General features: G+C 39.8%; 2 protein-coding genes across 4 annotated transcripts; one reads left to right on the top strand and one right to left on the bottom strand.

Annotated features, from left to right (window-relative positions):
* Positions 1-1,219: 1,219 nt before the first annotated feature.
* Positions 1,220-9,243, bottom strand: LOC135468983 (uncharacterized). Of its 3 annotated transcripts, none has more exons than XM_064747495.1 (6): positions 9,115-9,243; positions 4,505-4,925; positions 4,244-4,268; positions 3,728-3,826; positions 3,039-3,245; positions 1,220-2,029 (listed from the first exon to the last, which is right to left on the bottom strand). In XM_064747495.1, the coding sequence occupies exons 2-6, from the start codon at positions 4,835-4,837 to the stop codon at positions 1,956-1,958; spliced, it is 738 nt and encodes a 245-aa protein (XP_064603565.1). In that variant the 5' UTR covers positions 4,838-4,925; positions 9,115-9,243; the 3' UTR covers positions 1,220-1,955. The 3 variants fall into 3 exon arrangements, with proteins under 3 accessions (XP_064603565.1, XP_064603564.1, XP_064603563.1); XM_064747494.1 differs by lacking the exon at positions 9,115-9,243 and adding an exon at positions 6,558-6,619; XM_064747493.1 differs by lacking the exon at positions 9,115-9,243 and adding an exon at positions 6,158-6,227.
* On the top strand, positions 9,205-21,793 carry LOC135468981 (uncharacterized). The gene is given in 13 exon segments (XM_064747489.1): positions 9,205-9,288; positions 12,576-12,898; positions 13,235-13,442; positions 13,793-13,899; positions 14,360-14,562; positions 14,947-15,109; positions 15,296-15,467; positions 16,778-16,872; positions 20,492-20,633; positions 20,903-20,985; positions 21,350-21,469; positions 21,471-21,516; positions 21,682-21,793. Coding segments are annotated over 12 exon segments (1,728 nt in total). The 5' UTR covers positions 9,205-9,288; positions 12,576-12,616; the 3' UTR covers positions 21,789-21,793.
* The last annotated feature ends 1,161 nt before the right edge of the window (positions 21,794-22,954 follow it).

The following is a 22,954-nucleotide window of genomic DNA, read 5'->3' as shown; positions in this document are numbered from 1 at the left end:
ACAACATTAAGTCAGGGAGATAGTCAGGTACCAGGTGAAGATCGGAAGTTGGTCAGGTATCAGGTGAAGATCGGAAGTTGGTAAGGTACTAGATGAGGATCGGAAGTTGGTCAAGTACCAGGTGAAGATCGGAAGTTGGTCAGGTACCAGATGAGGATCGGAAGCTGGTCAGGTACCAGGTGAAGATCGGAAGTTGGTCAGGTACCAGGTGAAGATCGGACATTGGTCAGGTATCAGGTGAAGATCAAAGTTGGTAAGGTACCAGTTGAAGATCGGAAGATGGTCAGGTACCAGTTGAAGATCGGAAGTTGGTCAGGTACCAGGTGAAGATCGGAAATTGGTCAGGTATCAGGTGAAGATCGGAAGTTGGTCAGGTACCAGGTGAAGGTCGGGGTTCATTTTGTGGTTTCCTCCAACAACAAAGCAGACCGCGGTCATATATTCATTGATTGATTGTTTTTTTTTTTAAACGCCATACTCCTTTTATTCACATAGGCTATGGAAGCCAGTTTCATGGGCTGGGGAACCGGAAGTGTCAGGGTAAACAACCGACCTTTTGCAAGTTACCTGGAAGTTTTCCTACATTTCGAAGTCAAATCTGTAAAATCATCTTGTGTAACGCGTTAAACACCAATGAAACAAATAAAGATAAGTACACAAGGTCCAACAAATTTTACATGGAAACTATACCTGACTGTTGTATTTACATGGGCTTGTACTGAGACCCGTATTGTCATAGTGGGACAATACCTAGTTTGGACTGGAAACCCAGATAAGCACAGCGGAGGCGTTGGTAAATATAGTAACTGTCAAAGCAGTTTCGAGAGGGCTGATTCAAACAATGATTACCAATTTTCTCATACTTCTTCAGAATTTGTGGAAACGTTCAAGAAATTGTCACATGTTTATGGAAACGCCGTTGCCAAGCAGCCTTTAACGAGCCATACAGGGATACACACCAAATACTAAGCCTGGTATAAAGAACTCTATGGCTTTACGTTTTCAAAAACATATAGTCAGGTTATACCAGACTTTAAAAATGGTACTTCCTGCTGCCTGGCTTGGCGCTCAGCACGGAGAGGTTGCAAGGAAACATGACTGCTTGGCTCATTAGATGCCTGAAAAAATGCTAAGTATGACGTTAAACACCAAGCATACATACATACATACATACATACCTACATACACACAAAAACATATTTCAAATACATGTAGCACCAAAAATATGTAAATTCTTTATTTCAGGTCTGTGTCTGGCAAATCCTTAACCGTCACTGAAGAAATATACATCGATTTAAAGTCTCACACTGACGAAGTACATAGGTGTTATGGTATTGCAGAAAAGAACACAACACATGGCTTTACACAAAAAAGAACGTAATTCATGCATAAAATAACACAATACATGCAATATCAAACGGCTGCTTTTTATGTCGTTTTATAGAGTTAACTGCTAACATGAGCTTGCGAGAACCGAGTTAAACCTCAATTACACTAAACATGCACAATGTAATTCCCATTACATAAATCTTACAAATAACTGAATCCTAACTGCAATTCAACTCAGACTTCTATTCGGCAATTTTCTCTCACTGAAGCTTCAATCTGTTCATTAACAAGTATTTCTTAGGATAATATCTTTATCTATAAAGTCTGGATTACACAAAAGCAAAGATAATGAGAGAGAGAGAGAAAGAGGGAGAGAGAGAAACAGAATAACAGCAGATGTAGATAAAAGGCTACATCTTCTAAGAAAAAAAAACATCAAAAAAACAACAAAAAAACACCAAACAAAATGTAATATTATATCAAGGTCCACGAGTTTGACAAAGCCTGACAGTTATATGATAATTACATACAGGCAATAAATAGGAACAATTAGTCGTGTAGTAAAAAAATATATCTCTCTATCTACTCCTACATGTATATCTACATCTAATATCTTTTGTTTTTGATCATTTAGGTGGATCTTTCCTCACACTGGATTCCAGAAATATCCCCTTGTCAAAGCCCTCAAGGCCTGTAGTACCTAAAAACACAAATAAAAGGTTGCAAAAATGTTGACATTTAACAATATATACATATTATTAATGAATCCATATTGTATCAGACAGATCAATCTAGTTTTGTGGTTACACCCAGGTTGTTCTCACTACCTGTAAACTGGTTTTGCTACCATACTGCTATATGTACTTTCTACATCCATGTGGGGGCCTCCGTGGCTCAGTTGGTTAGCGTGCTAGCGTAGCGTAATGACCCAGAAGTCTCTCACCAATGCTGTCACTGTGAGTTCAAGTCCAGCTCATGCTGGCTTCCTCTCCGGCCATACGTGGGACGGTCTCCAGCAACCTGCAGATGGTCGTGGGTTTCCCCTGGGCTCTGCCCGGTTTCCACTCACCATAATGCTGGCCGCCATTGAATAAGTGAAATATTCTTGAGTACGGCGTAAAACACCAATCAAATAAATAAATAAATTTTACATCCATGTACAATGTAACTTGATAAATGGCATTTGTATAAAGACTTAAGTTATTATCACACTGATTCTTCACTAACTTATTATTATGTGCGCTGATTTTTACCTGGATAACATATTTTATTCATCAGCTTAAAAGTAAAATTTTACTTGCAAGCACAAGCAAATTTTAACTCACACATGTATTTCTGGCTAATTACTGCACATATTTTAATACTAATTTGTACATAATGCTATAATGAGATATTTCTTCACCGATTATTTACGAGCAAAGAATCTAAAATTTTGTCAATGACAAAGTTGATCATTTTACCTTATTCTGAGAGTTCCATTACACTTAGAAAAGAGTCTTGACGATTGTCTGGATAGGAGGATGATGTTCTACTGGAAAAATGTAACTTTCAGGACTAAAAATAATATAGTATGACATCTATTTTTTGTGAGTGAAAGTTTATGTTGTTTACAGTATTCCGTTTCAATGATGAGACCGTACTTGTTATGTGTGACAACTAACTTTTCCTTCATTTACCTCACAACACCCTGTCTATCCTATAGGATTTACCTGGGTGCCTGGCCTCTTCTTCTGCCTCCACGTAGCCCAGGTAAGTGATAACGACTGTCAACCAGATGCCCAGGTGGGTGAGGGCGGCCAGGGTGTGAAGTCCCGTCCCGATCCGGGACATGTGGATGGCCTTCCTCACCCTGAAGATAGTGTGTAGGTAACTGACCGTTCCTAGAACTAAGTTCAGTCCTCCCAGGAATAGGGCACCTTGTAACATAACAGCTGGCAATCAGTACTGAGACCTAACCAATTCTCTACACTTGATACAGATTACACGCTTACTGCAGTTTATTCTTTTAGATTTTATTTTGGGTAAGGCTTAAGAACAGGTAAAGTGGGAAATTAAAAGAGACTCTAACATAAGAGGTTGGGTGATTTTATCCTGTATTATTTTTTTACTGTACTTATTTCACCCAAATGGTTACCAGTTGTACATGTACCTTATGAGTCACATGTATATCTGATGTAAGCATAGAACCTTTTTTAATGATTTGTCCAGTCTACTAAAGCCCTGAGGGAACCACACATCAATTTTAAACATTAGAATGATTCAAAATAAACAGATCTTGTAGGGCTCAAAGCCATATATTGCTAGCTGAGAGCTTCTTACACACAGAATATATTGATATACTTTCAACATTTTTATATTAAGCTACAAATAACTTATACAGACAGCAGTATTTCCCTACCCTCTGTGGCATGGAAGGCTATAGATGAGGGTCCCTCTGCCCACATTCCCACCCCAACCACAGTGGCCAGGTAAGTGTTCCTACACCAGGACAGGTAACCTGCAGGTGAATAATGTTACACAAAAATCCATGTTAGGGAATTTCAATAGGAATAATGATAACAGTAATAATAATTCCAACAATGGTGTATCAATACAGATTGGAATATACACTGGGTATTGAGTAAGTCAGCGGAGAGGTAAAGCCACAGTTTACACCTGTTTTGAGCTGTAAGCACCATTTAGAAAGGACTGGCTGGGCTCAGGATTGAAACAGTGTATGGTTTACCAGTGGTTATACATGTCTACAACTGTGGCTATGACACTCCGCCAGCCTATTATCACGATTACGGAAAGAGGTGTGGAATAGCCAACAGGAATTATACATGACCCTACTTCTTTTAGCTTTTCTCCAGATTATTTTAAATATTTTTTTTCTCCAAAATATTAACAAAAAACAAAAAATTATTCAACTTACCATTCTCATTGGCCAGTCTTATCACCTATCAAAACACAACAACTGAGATTAAGATAAAGAAATAAAAAAATAAAAAAAGACATACATAACTGTGCATTATTCCATCATCTAGAACAAAGTAATAATGTGTAATTCATCCAATTAATAAATTAAACTTTACATTTTATCACCATTACACACTACTTTTTACATTCATCGTAAACATTACTAGAACATTTTATTAATCATCCACTGTCTGAGAAATGGGTCCTTTACACTCACCCAGCCAGTTTGGGCAGCACTATCCAGGCCAGGTCTTGAGTTGTCTCCCTTCTTCTCTGTTGGTCTACCAGTGAGAGTTGTTGGACTTTGTACATATGAAAACATGTGTAGTGTGGCGCACTGTTGATATACAACAGGCAAACGTACGGTGTTTATGTGAGCTTTGTCAGATGTGATGGGTCTGCTACACTTGCTCATCTTCGCCACAGGGACAACATGATAAAATCTGGTACAGGTGTTTTTGGTTTGTGACAGTGGACACCTTGATATCTGCAGCATAGATCGGCACAACTTCGGTGCTCTTCTCCAGACTAATGACAACTGAGAGGTCATGGTGCTGGCTTTACTTATATTTGTAACTGGTTACCATTATATTAAAACTAGGCTGACATAATCGGCATCATCTTTCCACCAAAGCTATCTGAAGAAAAACAAAGCAAGACAATTCTGACAATTTGTGTATTTGACGCTAAATATGCAAGCTGGTTATAAAATGTAATCTGAAGGGTAATAAAATCTACCTGCCAGGAAATAATATAAAACTCTGACATCAGTTGAAGTAGTTCTAGCACAGAACCCTACAAAAAACTAGAATCAATGATCCCATTAAATAAGCAAATCTTCTGCATGGATTCCACATTGTGAACTAGTACATAGAACTGTATAAAAATCACACTATATCTGGAGTCATACTGCGTGGAAATCAACATCCAATGAGAACAACGGAAGTAGTTAAATATGCAAAACTTGTGCATGAATCAGATTTTGTTTCAAACTTTATCTGAGATTTCACTCAGTTAGCACGTACAAAAAAAAAAAAAACATATATATATATATATATATATATAAATCGCCCACCTTCTCAAAGCCATAGGGTCTATAAGGACCCATGACAACCATAGAACTGTCAAACTAAGGGCTGCCATTCACATTAAGCATTTCCCAACAATGACTATGATTTGTTCTATGAAAAGTTACATTACAATTTGGGCAAACATGTTCTAAAGCTTAAAGACATGGGATCGACGAGGGTAAAATAACATTCCAAGTGTTATTGTAGCCCTGGATAATTCTGTACCGGTATTATATAACTGACAGTCCAGAGTTTCGATCTGCCAAAATACTATTAAGAAAACTTATACCAATTTTACACTAATTATTCTGTCACAATTTGGGCAATTGATGTGGTGGGAATTAATCCGATCATTAGACTAATCTGTGACAAGCCAAGTTCAAATTTGTGATGAGGAAATTGACGTTTCTGACGATGATGCAATATCTGCCCAACTGAAAGTGCAAGTAGCACCACATGGACAATTCACACTTAAACATGACTGCAGAGCTGACCAGCGATTAACATAAATGATCGTGTTTGTACTATTTTGTTTGCACAATAAATACAAAAGAAATACCACTGGCTGTGTGGCAAGCCAGTATCAGATTGTATGTTACGGTTTGAAAACAAATCCATCTGCATCATGCACAGGGTCTGTGAGTGTCCAGTTATCGACATGAACACATCAATTAACTGTCCAAATGTTGTCAATGAGGTGATAATAACTTGTCACAGCCACAGAGCAATAGATTTTACTGAATAGTTTCTACACCTGCAGCTGTTAAAATCAAATCAGATTTTGGAAACGGCAAACCTACGGTAAATTTCGCTGATCGGCGTCGATGATCTGTCAGATGAAATAAAGGGACGTTATTTTGATGATGGTAGTGGTTGTTTACATGAGGACACAGTTACCTCCCCTGTCAATGTTCGCAAATAAGCGCCATCAGCCCACTGAAGGGGCGTCTGTGGCTCAGTTGGTTAGCGCGCTAGCGGAGCGTAATGACCCAGGAGTCTCTCACCAATGCAGTCGCTGTGAGTTCAAGTCCAGCTCATGGTGGCTTCCTCTCCGGCCGTACTAGGTCATGTCTACAATACCTCATTCCAAAAAAAAAAAAAAACTGCTGAAAAGTGGAGAATTAGAGATCTCCATGGGCCAACGTACGTAGGCTTACATGTACATGCCGATAATAACAGATAAGATAATAACGGACTTACAGCATCAACAGTAAAACCAACGCTATGAAGTCCATACAACAAAACAACGCTCAAGAACTAGATTACATGTATTAGGGATCTTTTAGGGGGATATATATATATATATATATTGTTATGTGAACTACTGCCGTCAACTTCTAAATTTAGCTTGCCACTGTTTACATATGCTGAGTTCAGGGCCTGTTGTCTGCCTCTGCCTTAGAATATTCCAGAATACCCTCAGTTCGGGGCCTGTTTGTTTACAACAAGTGTTCAAGAATTTGCTTATTCTAGAAAACTCCACCAGTCTATATAAGACCTATGAAAGCAGGTCAAAGGGGGAGAAAGGAGAATTATTGAGAGTTTTGGATGCTTTCCCTGGGTATTACCTTAGTAGGACTTTTGTGCTGAATTTTGGAGCCTTTATAGCCTCTGGCTTTGTTATATCATATCTCCACCGAGCACTTGTTCAGTTTGAACTAGTATATTTAATTTGTGCTCTTGTGTAGGCCTACACAGTGCTTATTAGTACATGGACCCTGTCTGTGGAATTTTGTGTATATTTCGTCATACACTCAGTTATACTGTGGATTTTCCCTCTTATTTGTGCATTTATGCCTGTATGGTTTTCCGCATTGTGGAATATAGGCCTATGTGTCCGTTTGGACTTGACACCGTTGTACATGTAAGTACTTTAGTATTTGTATGGATACTGCTATCCTTTCTTGTTAAACTTAAGTACTTTAGTATTTGTAAAAGTCTTGTTATCTGTTCTTGTTAAACCTAATAAATTGTTGTAAAATAAAATCTGCTGGTATTGGTTACTTTTTGTGCGGCTAAACTGTCGTGTATTTCGAACAAGCCATCTCTTTATGATACAGACAGTTTGGGTCGTAACAATATATATATATATATATATATATATATATATATATATACGTAGGCCTAGCTGGTTTTCTGCGATATTTCACACCCTAGACAGGGCCCCCACCTCCCTACTCGCTGGGAGCAATGAGAACAGTGTTTAGGTGACAGACAAGTACAGTGTAGGCCTATAACATTATTAGTCAGGCTGGTCTGGAGTAAGGCTAAACTAAGCGCTATCTTTTCCTAGATGTGGACATACCGTTCTTATTGCGATTCACTTTGTATCGAGTACATATGAACGGTTTAAACTGCATGTAGAATAGGCCTATACTGGCACTGCCACCTTAAGACCAGGAAAAATAAACTCTGAATGTCTTCTGCTTGTTAAATCAGTCATATAGCCTAAATGTGGTTTGCAAGGGTTTTCGTTGGCCAATAAGTCCCTCAACATCAATCTTCTCCTATAGCAGAAAACTGCTGCAAAACTGAAATACTGCATATAAACATAGAATGGTAGGTCTACTGAACACGTTGAAAATACCTGTCGTACTTGAAATATCAGCTGCTCTTTAGCCGCTTATTGAAAGCCAAAATCACCATACTAAGGGAGAGTGGCTGGTTTTGTGGTGACAGAAAAGGAAAAGATCCATATTAATCTATATTTTTGGGTGACATAATCAATTCATTGGCTCCATACATGCATATGACGTGATCTTATGATTGCACGAAGAGAATAAACAATCGCAGGCCTACATATCTAGAGGCCTACCAGCATCTTCCTGTTAGCAAGGGTGATACTGCGCTAAAAGGCTACGCAATCAAGGAGTTGGACGTCGCTAGCTTGATTAAACGAAAATGAGGCCTACCGACTTCTATGGATTTAGGCCTATTCTAGTACTAAGATCAGAATGTATGAGTTATAAAGTTGCGTATAAAATTTCTAGTGTTCAGACTGGGTGATATTTTAGGCCAGTGCCCCTTCGGCCACCAATCAATTTGTTTTCAAAGACTGCTTTTGTACAAGAGGAACGGCTGAAAATTGAACCTCTTAATGGTGACAAAATTTATTTGATTGGCGCTTTACGCCATATAATGATGCCTAAAGACGATGTACATGCAAATATACAGGGGCTGGATTTCAAAACTTATCTTTTATATCTGATGGTAGATGTTTAGGTGTCTATGAGCAATAGACGAAAAACAAGTTAGTAAAGAACTCAATTCCAGTCATTGTGAAATGTAATTCAGTACCAAAGAAAAATATAAAATAACCTACCAATACAATATTGTAATGGAATATTTATTATCACATCTAAAACGTTAAGCCTCTGTACAAGAAACATAACACTGACAATTTTTTTTAAGTGTTGCCAATTGATCAAGGCGGCCCTTCTGGTGTTTTTTTTTTTACTTTGTACATATACCCAGGTCACAATAATAAGCTACGCAATGCTAAACACTTATTGTGATAGTTGCTAAAGCAAAAACTAAAAAATAAAATAAATGGGGGAAAAATCTGCATCAAACTGAAATGACCTTTGTGGCAGTTTCCATTTTACGTATGATCTCAGGCTATACGGAGGTAAGAATAAAATGTTTGTTGTGCTATAATGAATCAAGATTTGTACATGAGTGTCAGTTTATGTCAGCGCGCCCCTTGATGATATAGAACACTTGACAAAGTGTGTGTGTGTGTTATTGACATACATACCTGTCAGAGCACGCTGCGGACCCCGGCTCTCCGCATGCGTCACTTCCTCTTCACATACCCGTTCATGTTAACCAGCGACCTTTGATCAGTCGGTACACACACCTAATACATGCACTTATGCCCTCTTTCTTCGCCTAAGGGTTCACACATCGGGGACGAGCTTCGAAGGCCTAAGTAAGTTAATAATCTTGTACTTATCATAAATATTAAGAAAAAAAAAGCTATAGGCCTATACTTGTTTCTTAAAGGTAGAATTTTTAGGATAGAATCAAATTGCCATCAAAGTATATTACCCTGGCGGATAAAAATATTAAAATAGCTTTTTTTTACTACATAAATGTTTATATATGTAGTCCTAAAACCAGGATTTAGTTTATGTTGTGACTCACCTTCGGGTGTGTGTATATGTCGATTATTGCGCATGATGCTGACCTAGGCATTTGCACGTTATACTGACCGAAGCATTTGTACATTAAGTTGACCGCGAGACATTTATACATTATTTAGATCGAGATGTCTGCACATTACGTTAACCGAGACATTTGCACATTATAGGCCTATTCACCGAAGCATTTGGATATTACATTGGCTGAAGCTTTTGCGAAATATGTTGACGGAAACATCTACACTTTATTTTGGCCGAGGCATTTGTGTATTATGTTGACCACGGTCTAGTACGGGAGTTTCGAATTCGAAATCTTTTATTGTCAAAGGTAGAGAGAGTTCAAACGTATCATGTGACTGGTCAAAAATGTTAGGCAATTGCTTTTTATCCCATTCACTATAACACGGGCATCTGTAAAAAGTGTCGTAACAGGTAATTTAGAGTAGACAAATGAAAGAGAAAATTGAGAATCTGAACATTTTGTGAACTGGACAAGTTCCTAAAGGTAAGAGGTGTCATTTGTGTCTCTGGGAAAGGGTGAGACAGGCGATCAGTAAATCAACAAGGTTGTCTAACATTTGTCACCATTCAGATGGAACCGTAAGACTATTTTTACCTTTGGCAACAAAAGACCTACAACTCGACACTCCCCTGTTGGTTCACGCTTACCACGCCGTCTGCACATCACACTAATGACGATGTTTACACATCATACTGATTATGAGATTTTTTTAAAGTGCTGCACGTGGTGTTTACCTATTTTACAGTCCGTGAGCTTGTGCATTAGGCTTACAACTATGTTTGCATATTTTACTGGTCACAATGTTTGGGCTTTATGGTGACCACGATGTTTACATATTTTCATGATTTGAAGTGTTTGCAATTTATGCTAACCACTATGTTTACACATTTCACTGACCACAACGTTCGGCATTATGTTGACAGTTTTTATCCATTCTCAAGCCTGGAAATGCGTGGCTAACATTTTTGAAAACACGAATTTAGAGATTTTGTCCCTAACATGTTATGTAATATCTTTGGGTCAACTAATCTTGATCCCGTATTATATAACATGGACAATGCCACTTTCTCCCAAGGGGTGTTATTAAAAATGCTAGGAACCTTTTTTCCGACTTGCATTCTTCTGACTACTACATTTTGGCTTTTTTCCTGACCACGATACGTCCACATTTAACTGACCATGACTTTTGTGCATGGGGTCTTTGGTAAATGTTTACACATTTTATTGTCAGTAATTTTATATGTTTAGCCCCCACCTAGTGTTTGAATGGAGTACAAATGTTTACACATTCTATTGTCGGTAATTTTAAATGTTTAGCCTCCACCTATTGTTTGAATGGAGTACATCTTAAACAAAAATTGTCTAGGATTCCCAAACCTGATGGCGAGTTTTATGATTATCAGTATCATAAAACCGGTCAATAAGTTGTACCTCCTAGGCCGGTTTAACAGAGAAAGAAACTGAACGATCAATATTAACTCATTATATAGTCTCTACATATAGTTTAAAATCGCAAACAGCATTGCTATATAACTGGATAAACTGTAACTGTTTATGCGCTCACTGAGTAGAATTACATGTACGCATTTTTCTTTTATTCAATTGGTGTTTTACACCGTACTCAAGAATATTTCACTTATACGACGGCGGCCAGCATATGGTGGGGGAAACGGTCGACCATCCGTAGGTTGCTGACAAAGCTTTCCACGTTCGACCGGAGAGGAAGCCAGCATGAGCTGGACTTGAACTCACAACATCCGCTTAAGTGAGAGGCTCCTGGTTCATTGTCCCTCGGCCACGGAGGCCCCTCTGATGAAACCAACTAATCGGCCCGAGGATTTTTGAGGAGGTTTACATGTTCTCACATGCCTTGCTGTAAATAAATACATGCTGTTATCAACGGATTCATTTCAAACGGATCCAGTTGTTTAAAACTCGATGCGCTAAGCAAATGTAGCTCAAGCGCTGAGGTTGTGAATGAACACTTATCCATGCTATGTGATACAAACGGGCTCCTGTGTTTGTGAAGGTGTCAGTCGATGAGCTTGCATTCTACGTATTTATGACGTCAACAACGTCTCAATGAGCAAACAGGTGACCCGGACATATACCTACGAATAAACTGAATAATGGCCTGGTTTGGGATCAGTATATTTTCATAGAAAAGTTGTTTAGAACTTGTCTTACATATGATGAATTTTAATTGGCTGATGTGTATTGAATAATCTACCTCATTGTTAGTTGCGGGCCGTGTGCAAATATACATATTAAATAGAGATGACCTTACAAACAAGGTCGAGGGTGTCGCACAACACACCGGGCGGTACGCTTACCTCGAATATGAATAATACGATTTCATACTGTTTATGTCTACAAATAAAAGAACTTGAGTTTGTTGACTTCTTAGATTTGCTTTTGTGATTTATATAACTATTGGAATTTCCTTCAGTGAAAAGTGTTCTTTCGCACAGTTTATAGATATTGCTTCTTTATTGACATCTTTGATAGTTTATTTTAGACGCCATGACGTGGAAACAGAAACATTTGTTTCAAGACGTTTTAATCTGAGCTCAGCGGAATGACGTCATAATACATGTACAGTGCAATTTTACATTCCTACGTCACTCAACAATTAGGCCCGACGTCATACACACGCAGCTTTGAAATATCTAGGTCAACTGCAATGGAATAAGCTTTTTCCGATGATTGGTCTAAAATGTATGAAATGTGGAGGGAGAGAAAGAAAACCGCAGCAAAAAGCTGCATGAAATATGCCGTTTTGTGCCTAATTTTCTTCATTTTAGGGTTATAATAAACTTCAACTCCTTCGTCTGAGTGTGTATTGTGTAACCCGATACTGCTGAACCTTGTTTCGTACCTCGTCAAATCCCTCGAATGCTCGAATTGTCGTACTATTATCTAATGATGGCACGAAGCGATGCGAATGATGGCACAAAGCAATGTGAATGATGGCACGAAGCGATGTGAATGATCACCATCACAATGAAAATATAGGCGTAAGGTGTAATGATTAGACCGACTGTCCGTTTCCAGCTTACAACAACTCGGACTGAACGAACAGTCAGACAGACAGGATGAAGCGTCAAGGACAGTTACTGTCCCTTATATCCAAGGCCGGTGGTCCAGGTGTTAAGGTTCGGTCCAAGGTAATTGGTAGGCCCCTCTTTGGCCCCCGGTGCGTAGTCGACACTAGTACTCAGCTGATTTTCCCTAGGCGGCTATCTATGGCTACCCCAGGCCTTGTAGGAGAGGATCGGGTTGTTCACAGTCACCACCCACCCCTGAATCTTCCGAAGGAAGCCTTCGGGCACACGATGATAGAGGCGCTAACTAGGGGGGGAAACTCACAGGCCATCGTAAGTTCTGACACTGTTATATAACATAGATTTACAGATAAAATTTTTTCAAACTAATAAATGTACCGGTATTGAAGCGATGTTCGACATAAACAGACTAAAAGTTCTTAGCCTTATGAATTGAATGGACTTCAGTGAAAGACTGAAACCTTATTTGTTTCACCTGTAACGTGTGTGTGAGATGTAAAGAACAGAATCGATTATCTGTTAGGCTGAAGCCATGTTTAGCATTTATCGTGCTTTTCAGACAATTATTCATTTTACGCTTTGCTTATCACAACTTTTTACCTATACTGCTCTAAACATCTCCATTGTTATTCCACCTACCGATTTTAGTACGAAGTGGATACTGGGCGTCAGTATACCAACTCCGATCTCAAGGATGCCATGGTCATGGTGGCCAGTGGTCTCATCAAATTAGGCTACAAGAAAGGTGACGTCATCAGTATATGTGCACTGAACTCCGCGGAGTATGTCATCCTGTGCCTGGGTGTGATTGCCATTGGTGGAACTGTCTCTTTCATCAATCCCCTGTGTTCTGTTGGTAAGTGCTGTTCGTAAGAACAAACAAGGTACGTTCTTGTTTGATGACGACGGGGTTTCACTCACTTCGCATTCCATGTGCACTGCCCCTTTTGCTGGATGAAGATGAAGAAATCATTCAGCAATATTATGAAAAATAGGTGAAAAGAGTGAGATTCAATATATTGACTGTGGCAACGTGATTTTGAATTAAAACACGTGAATGTCTGTCGTGTCTTGCATTTCAAGCATTTTTATGAAAAGCAATGTACTTAAAATCTTAACCCTAAAATGCTAATGAATTAGGTAGATTCTCTGTTACATTTTGACCTGTTCTTAAGAGTTAATCCATTTTGTGGGCAATCCTCACAGACGATTTACGTGACCATTTGGTGGACTGTAAGGCCCGAGCAATTGCCACTTTCCCTCAGTTTACACCCATAGTACAGAATGTTCGACAAGCTTTGCCAAACCTAAAGGTAAGACCAGTAAACAGAAGAATGGTTTTGTCTGAAAATATAATTTTTTGGAAAGGGCATTGTGTAACATTCGAAGATATAGAGTTGAATTATATACCATTGTTGTTTGACAGCACTGAGGCTATGATATTCATAAATGGCACCTTAATGACCCTGCGTTTGTTGTGTTTGCAATTCTAAATGTTCACACGAAATCACTCATCCGCCACGATATGGTTGAGATATTGCCGATGTGGCATTAAGCCGTAATCATTCATTCTGTGTCCTCTGTAACTCATCAGGGGACAACATCGTTCCATACCGTCCACTTTTGTTTCACAAATTATACAACAATTACATATTGCATTGATATTATGTAGTGGTAAACTTAAAAAAGCAAATGATTAATAAGTAAATATAAACAACATATGTGCTTTTAATGGCACATTTTGCAAGTTGGGTAATCTTGGCATTTTTTCAGGACGTGATAGTGTTTGGAGAGGCGGAAGGTTGCTGCCCCTTCTCTTCCCTGCTCTCCGATGATGGATCCGCTTTTCCTGACCGCGTAGACATCGACCCGACCTCGGACATCGTCCTGCTCCCCTACTCTAGCGGCACCACTGGCATGCCGAAAGGTGTCATGATAACTCACAGCACTATCAGCGCCAACATCAAACAGTTTATGTACGGCGCTTTTGCACATCCTCTTTTTCCACCTATGCAAAAGTAACTAAGTGTAATCTAATCGTGACACGTGTTTGTTTCTTTTTTTCTGAACACGTATTTGATTTGCTCTATCCAAATGAAGTTAATGTTTTCAGTCCACATCTGTGTGCTATGTTCAGTACAGGTTAACTCGGTGATTCCAGTTTTTTTTTTCTGGTGAACCGATTTCCTTCGGCTAATCTAGTAACCCCCGGCCACTCTAGTTCCCCCGGTCACCTCGGACTCCTCCGGTCACTTCGGGTCCATCAACTCAGGAAACTGATCGCCATCATATCACCCCCCCCCCCCCACCCCCCCCCACCCCCGCCTCCTCCCAAAAACAACAGTACTGTTTATTTTCAGTGGGGCATTCCCTTCCGTGCCTGAGGACCGGATGCTTTGTTATCTCCCCCTGTTCCATATCTTTGGCTTGATGACTTCGCTGAGTGCTCTCGTCGCCGGTGTAACCCTAGTTGTGACGCCTCGTTTTGACCAGAACATGCTGTCAGTGCTAGAAGAACAAAGGGTACGTGGATGAAGCGCTGGTTGCCTTCCGTGCGAACCTCAAAAAAAATGAAACACTAAGCAGAAAACTACGGGATGATATCTTGACCTCGACTTTTGAAGACTGTTTCCAAAATGATATACAGAGCGACTAGAACACAGTTCACATTTATTAAAATATTCCACCCTGGTTATCTGTGGTTTGCAGATTTCCATCCTGAACCTAGTGCCCCCAGTCTGCATGTTCCTTTCCAAACATCCTTTAGCCCAGCAAACTGACCTGTCGAGCGTAAGGGTGGCGGTGTCTGGAGCAGCAGCCCTCAGCGCTGACCTCTTGGAACAGTTCCAGTCTGCCACTGGTATCCAGAACACCATACAAGGTAAGCACACCTCAGTACAGGCCTCCAGAAACAGTTCCAGTTAGCCAGTGGCATCCATAACAGCCTTTAGTGAAAGCCTCCTGTAACAGTTCCAGTCAGACACTGGAATCCATAATACCATTCAGTGTAAGCACACCTCAGTACAGGCCTTCTGTAACAGTACCAGTTAGCCAGTGGCATCCATAACACCATTTAGTAAAGCACACTTCAGTACAGGCCTCTTGCAACAGTTCCAGCCAGACAGTGGCATCCATAACACCATTCATTGTAAGCACACCTCAGTACAGGCCTCCTGTAACAGTTCCAGTTAGCCAGTGGCATTCAGAACACCTTGCACTGTAAGCACACCTCAGTACAGGCTTCCTGTAACAGTTCCAGCCAGACAGTGGCATCCATAACACCATTTAGTAAAAGCACACTTCAGTACAGGCCTCCTGTAACAGTTCCAGTCAGTCAGTGGCATCCATAACACCATTCATTGTAAGCACACCTCAGTACAGGCCTCCTGTAACAGTTCCAGTTAGCCAGTGGTATCCATAACACCATTTAGTAAAAGCCTCCTGTAACAGTTCCAGTCAATCAGTGGCATTCATAACGCCATTCAGTGTCAGCACACCTCAGTACAGGCCTCCTGTAACAGTTCCAGTTAGCCAGTGGCATCCATAACACCATTTAATGAAAGCCTCCTGTAACAGTTCCAGTCAGTCAGTGGCATTCGTAACGCCATTCAGTATAATAACACCTCAGTACAGGCCTCCTGTAACAGTTCCAGTCAGCCACCTGAATCAAAAACACCATACAAGGTAAGCACACCTCAATACAGAGCTCCTGCAGCAGTCTCAGCCCGCCACTGGCACCCAGAACACCATTCAAGGTAAGTACATCTCAGTGCAGACCTCATGTAAAGGCTTCAGTGTGCCACTGGCATACAGAAAACAATTCAAGTTAAGCACACCTCAGCACAGACCTGTATTAGTTCCAGTCAGCCACTGGCTTCCAAAACACAATACTAGGTAAGCACATCTCTGAGCAGAACTCAAGGATTAGTTCGAGTTGGTCACACAAGCGTTCAGTACAGATCTCTGGAACTGTTAAGGTGATCTCATCACTATCTCATTGCTCAAGCTGGGAACTTCGACACAGCCCACAAAAAAAAAACAAGTACTGAAAACAATAAACTTTACTTTTAGTGGAATAAAACAAAATAAAAATTGTAACAGCATAGAATAAAAGTCAAGCTAAATAAGGAGGATTTTATGTATTTATAACGCCCGTGTCCAGGTGTTATTTCATACTTATCGTGGTTTCAGGTTACGGAATGACCGAATGTCCGATCGCTATTTTGGATTGCAAGCCAGCGCTCTCTGGCTCTGTTGGCCGCCTACTTCCAAACACAAGAGCTAAGGTACACAAGGCTTCATTCAGATCATTCATCTTGGTAATGATAATCTTCATTAGGTGAAGAAACAAGACACCCAATCACATGGTCACATCAGTCTCCAAAGTTCTCATGGCAGTATTTTGGGTGGGCATAAAAAAATGGGCCGACATTCAATATCTCCGAAACCCTCTTACGTCAGCTTCTAAAAAATTTCACACTCAAAAGCCATTATGTCCTAAGTATACAGACCAAATTTCAATTTCATCGTTTAAGATTTCTGTTCATGTGACCAAAATCAAAATAGAGTCAAAAACGCATGTTCCGGACATTTCAAAATGATGTTCTACCTTGTTTTACTTGAAAAGGTGATCAATTCCTTGTCCGCCGCGGAGAAAACCATCTTGATTCAGCGAAACTTGTGTCTATCTGGCAGAAAGGTTTCACTGACTCTAGAGCCAGACAATTTTTCCAGACGACACTTGATTGACGCGTGTCACACAGGTGCCTCATGACGCCTGACAGGTGGTGCAATGTGGGTCACCGGAACGTGCATTTTTTAGGCTATGTTTTCATTTTAAACCTGTGTACAGACTACTCAAGTTATGACCCTGAAAATTGGTCAGTATGTTAACAAAACCATGCCATTTGAATGTCAAAAGTTTGAAAGTGTTTGAACATAGGATAATGGGGCATCAAAATACGGCCCTTTATTATGCCCAATATCCGGACTCCACACACCCCCAGCATTACATCATTTTCCAAAGTTCTCATGGCAGTAACCTGCTAGTTACTGATTCAGAAAAGGGACTCCAACACTGCCATCATCACATCAGCCTCCATAGTTCTCTTGACAGTATCCTGTCGGTCACTAGGTCAAAATGGGACTCAAACACTTCCATCATGACATCCTTCTCCAAAGCTCTAATGCCACTATACTGCTAGTCACTGGGTCAAAATAGGACTCCCAACATCCTTATCATCACATCATTCTCTAAAGTTCTTATGCCATTATCCTGCTAGTCACTATGTCAAAATAGGACTCCCACACCACCATCAATATATCATTCTCCAAAGTTCTCAAGCCTCTGTCCACAGAAGAGAGGCAGGTTGAATGGTTGCAGAATGCTAGGAGTACACTAGTCGTGAACTAGCGACGACCCAGGAAGTAACTGTACGCTCACCTCACCAGACCAGGAGAAGGGTAGTAAAATAAACTAGTGACGACCCCTGTAATCGGGCTGGCCCCAAGGTCTTTAAACGGACTTAGATTTAAATCAAACTTAACTTATGCCTGAACTTAGATTAAAACTTAAATCATAAACGCCCAAGAGGAGTTTAAGTATTAAAATACTTAAATTCTTTAGGTAAGTTACATGTTTAGCGCAGCACGTTGTTCTGAAGTTAAGACTAAGTGTGATCTAATCCTAAGACAGCTTTGTGATCTTACGGCTGGGCTAGGAGTATTTACCAGAGTAAACTTGTAACACGTATACAGTCATGTACGTACATGTAACCATGTGGCATCTACTGACATATAAACATTTCCACGTGTTTATCGGTACGTTACTCTTAATACAGTCATGTTTACTGGTCTGTTTGTGTTTATTGAATATTCACTGCATTACTAGCAAACATTTCATATGTTTAATATAATAATCGTATCTCTTGTTTAATTACTAAACATATTTTTTTATGAATAAACACCAGGGCGCGTTCTTAACTGTAAAAGAAATATGTTTATAACCGAAAAACCTTTTTTTTAGTGTGTGTAATGGAATGTTAGGTGGGCGTTTGTCATGGACATCTAAATTAACAGTGGCATGTCAGTAACTTTAGGAGCCTTACACATGATATCGATTTGCAGTGTTATGTTTGCTTTAGACCAGGCTGGTGCAATGTGGTCCTGTAACTTGTCGGATTAGGAGGGAGTGTTTATTGTTGTGACATGTATGGGAGAATTGCCGGTTTTCTACATTATGTCATAAAACAGTGGCAGTCATGATCGGTAACATGAATTTGAACAAGACTTTATCTAAATTAATTGTAAGCAGCTAAATTCCTATATAACTAATACGTACACTATGGCATAGCAAGCATTTACAAAACCACACTACCCTGCTATCTTTACAACTATGTATGTATACTGTCGTTTTACGCGATTGTGTTGTTGTTACGCTCGTGACCGCTTTCTGTTATCTTAAATATTTACTTATCCACGTGTGACTGAAGTGCTGCTCGATATCTCTGTCTTCACCTGACCGTTATGAGCTACCTTACCGTACCTGTGAGATCAAAGTGCAGACTATGTGTCATTAACCGAGTTCTGGAACGTGTCCTGGTGTTTTACAACAGCAGGTGTGTAAGGGCAGTAACTAGGTACACCACTCCTACACCCGTTAACAATGCCAATGTTGCTAAATATTACCACGTTTAATATAGAGCGATTAATAAATCCATCGGGTTACATATTGATTCTTATATACTTCAATATTACTCACAAAATAGTATAATACCCTGATTACAAAGGGGTACAATGAAACAAAGCTATGAATCATTCAGTGAATCAATCGTCTTACAAACCCGGATGTCTACCTCAATCGGTAGATTCTGGGCAGCCTATCAATAAGTGTATGGATATGCCCTATAAAATCAACCGCGAAAATAACAGTTTGAACATCCTCGATATATTCATAATTGTAAAATACTACCTAAAATAGTGAAATTAAATGTTAACCAAAAAAGTAAAATGCTTGTACAGCTGGTAATTTCTCTTAAAACTACCAAAGAATGGTTTAAATTTATTAATTTGTTTATTTATTTGATTAGTGTTTTACGCCGTACTCAAGAATATTTCACTTATACGACGGCCGCCAGCATTATGGTGGGAGGAAGCCGGGCAGAGCCCGGGGAAAACCAACGACCATCCACAGGTTGCTGACAGACCTTCCCACTTACGGCCGGAGAGGAAGCCAGCATGAGCTGGATGAGCTCACAGCGACCTCATTGGTGAAGAATGGCTTAAAATGTCCTCACCTGTACATATTATATATCTATCTGATAGGGGATCTACAGTCTACATAAAACTTTCAGTACCACCATAGAGGTCACAGGTCACCTTAACCTTGGTGTGGTAACCTTGGAATGGTTTAAAATGTCCTCACCTATACATATTATATATCTATTTGATAGGTGATCCACGGCGTACATAAAACTTTCAGTACCACCATAGAGGTCAGAGGTCACCTTAACCTTATTTAAAGATGCATTCAAATTAGTGAGACACGACAGTGTCTCCTTGTAGCAGGCCAGAACCATTGCCGACTAAGTTTTGGTGCTGCCTCACTGGAACGCCATGCCGATGACACCAGACACGACATACCAAACATTCACATTATGGGACTACTGACACGAGACCCATCAGTTCTAAGCCTGTTCATCTTTATATGTTGTGCCAAGCACAGTATAATACCAAGGTTGCTATCTGCAAATTTCACTGTGCCACAGCTGCATTGTGCAGTGTAGTATATACGTGTTCAACATTTGAGAATGGATGCATTGCTATCAATTTTTTTTTGCCAAAATGGTCCCTTTATAAATAATTTCTTTGGACTAGTTTAATATCTCGTGGTTTTGGCTCATGCAGATTGTGGATGTGTCTGACGGTAGGGTATTAGGTGCCGGGGAGAAAGGAGAGATCTGCCTGCAGGGTCCTCAGGTGATGGCCGGGTATTACGGAAACCCACAGGCTACCAACGACTCTCTGTCACAAGGCTGGCTACGGACAGGTAGACAGGATATACATGTAGCACAGTGAATTTTTAAATAATGTAAATCCCTAAGCTTCATATTTAACATACAAATAATAGCACTGAATCAGTCTCGTTGTATATGGCAATAGTATTACTGTGGATATGATACATTTATCTCACGAACAAACAACTTTGTTAACATGGCAAACTGTAAAGTGCATCTATAAGCTTCAGATTATTTGATTGCTTTCTTTGTTCTGTTGTTTTGTTTTAAACTTTATATCTTATATTTCTGATTGTTGCAGGTGATATTGGATATTACAACAGCGATGGTTATTTCTTCATTCATGACCGACTCAAAGAACTAATCAAGTACAAAGCTTTCCAGGTAAAGTATAATCTTGTGGGAAGATAGATATTTTGATCTTTCATTATGTTGGATTATCCTAAGCAACTGCACCTTGGCATGAACTCAGACTTACATATCTGTTTGTTTGCAATACACTGATGTCTACCAAATGCTTGCATAGTTTGTACAAAACGGTGCACAAGGCAATGTTTAATGATAACTGTCATTAAAATAGATATACTTTTACACATTCAGCTCCCACCATAATGCCGGCCGCCGTCATATAAGTGAAATATTCTTCACAAGGGCGTAATAAATTATCATTCAAGGTTTCACGCACATAACGTAGTTTCACCTAATATATGGTTACTCCTCAGATGTCTTCGGTTGGATCTTGTTATAGGTAGCTCCTGCCCAATTAGAGGCCATCTTACAGACACATCCGGGTGTACGAGACGCCGCGGTGATTGGGGTACCGGACGAAGAGGCTGGGGAGGTGCCAAGGGCGTTCGTGGTAACCGTGGACGGGGGTATCACCCACAGAGGAGGATATAACGAATTTTGTAAAAGGTGAGTGACTGCCGTGACTCTCTGAAGCTACATTAATGTGATGGACATTTTGGGCTCAATGGCGGCTCGCGATCACGATGAATGCCCGAAGGCCAGTTTTGAACTTTTTCCTCGGGTGTAAAAGGTCAGTTTCCAGTAATAAACTTCAGGTGCTATTGTTTTCAGAACGTGTATCGGCCTACAAGCAACTGAGGGGCGGAGTAAGATTTATCCACGAGATTCCCAAATCAGCAAGTGGTAAAATTCTCCGGCGGGTCTTGAGAGAATCCTGAATGCTAGTTCTTAAAGCCGCAGAGGAGGTGATTTCGAGGACAGAGGTGCTAGTGCGTGTAGGTGTGCGTGTATTTGGATATCAAAGAGATGATAAACACTAACCATGCAAGGATATACTGCTTGACTAGGTAGAGTAGACTGTTCGTGGATTGAGACTATAGGACTTGTAGTTGTTATGGGTAGTAGGGTATGTGGTAATTTCGTACAAAAAACACGACGTTGTAATATAAAACATCCCTGTTGGTGTTAATAATTTACACTTCATCATATATTAAACTTAGATAAGCTATATATAGGGTGGACAAAATATTTATTACATCCAGTGAATTAGCTAGCGGCGTCTAGTGGTTAGTGGCTTGGAAACAGTTAATACACACACATATCAACGGAGAAAAGAAGGAAATCACAAACACATTACGACGCCTACAAAGCAAGGCGCTAGTTTTTCAACAAACGGCAATCTAATCCAGTGTTCTATATGAGTATAACATATGTATGAAGAGTGAAGAAGTTCGTAAAATCACAAGGCTGCAGTAAAAGTGAGACAGATTTTCGTCACTGTTGGTGATATATGCTTGATGTAGCTGACGGCTAGGAGAATATAAGCTTTAAGCTTCCTCTTCATCTAATTTTATGTTTCACCAGAATCATACAACTGGTAGTGCACAACTCTCATTTACGCTAGCAAAACGCCATTTTGGAACAATAAATCCCCACAAATAAAGACATGATGTAAAGTACACAACTTCTGCACAAGGTATTATAAGTATGTCTCTATAATGCATGATAGGAAAATACTTAGTTCCGTGACAAGGATGTAAAGTATGTAATCTATAATCAACCATCAATTACATAATGAAAACTTCAGTGCATTTTGTTCCTGACAAACCTAATTTCAAAGCGTGTATATATATACATATATTTTAATACATGTTACATAAAGACTTTGCAACGTCATTACCCAGAATTCCAAAATGACAAAGCCGGAAATGATGTCAGAGGTTTCAGTGGCGTTCAGCTGCCTTAATTGAGAGATGGACATATCTCCTTAATGAACTTCTGTCCCAGTGGTTTCTAATCCAAGAATGAGAATTAAAGCTTCTGCATCCATCAGTTGTGTTCTATATGTAACAAATAAAAGTTTGTCTAGAACCATTTCAGAATT

Source organism: Liolophura sinensis, chromosome 6 (genome assembly GCF_032854445.1).
Source record: "Liolophura sinensis isolate JHLJ2023 chromosome 6, CUHK_Ljap_v2, whole genome shotgun sequence".
Lineage (NCBI taxonomy): Eukaryota > Metazoa > Mollusca > Polyplacophora > Chitonida > Chitonidae > Liolophura > Liolophura sinensis.
The sequence above is the reverse complement of the archived record's forward strand: the minus strand, read 5'-3'. Positions and strand labels throughout refer to the sequence as shown.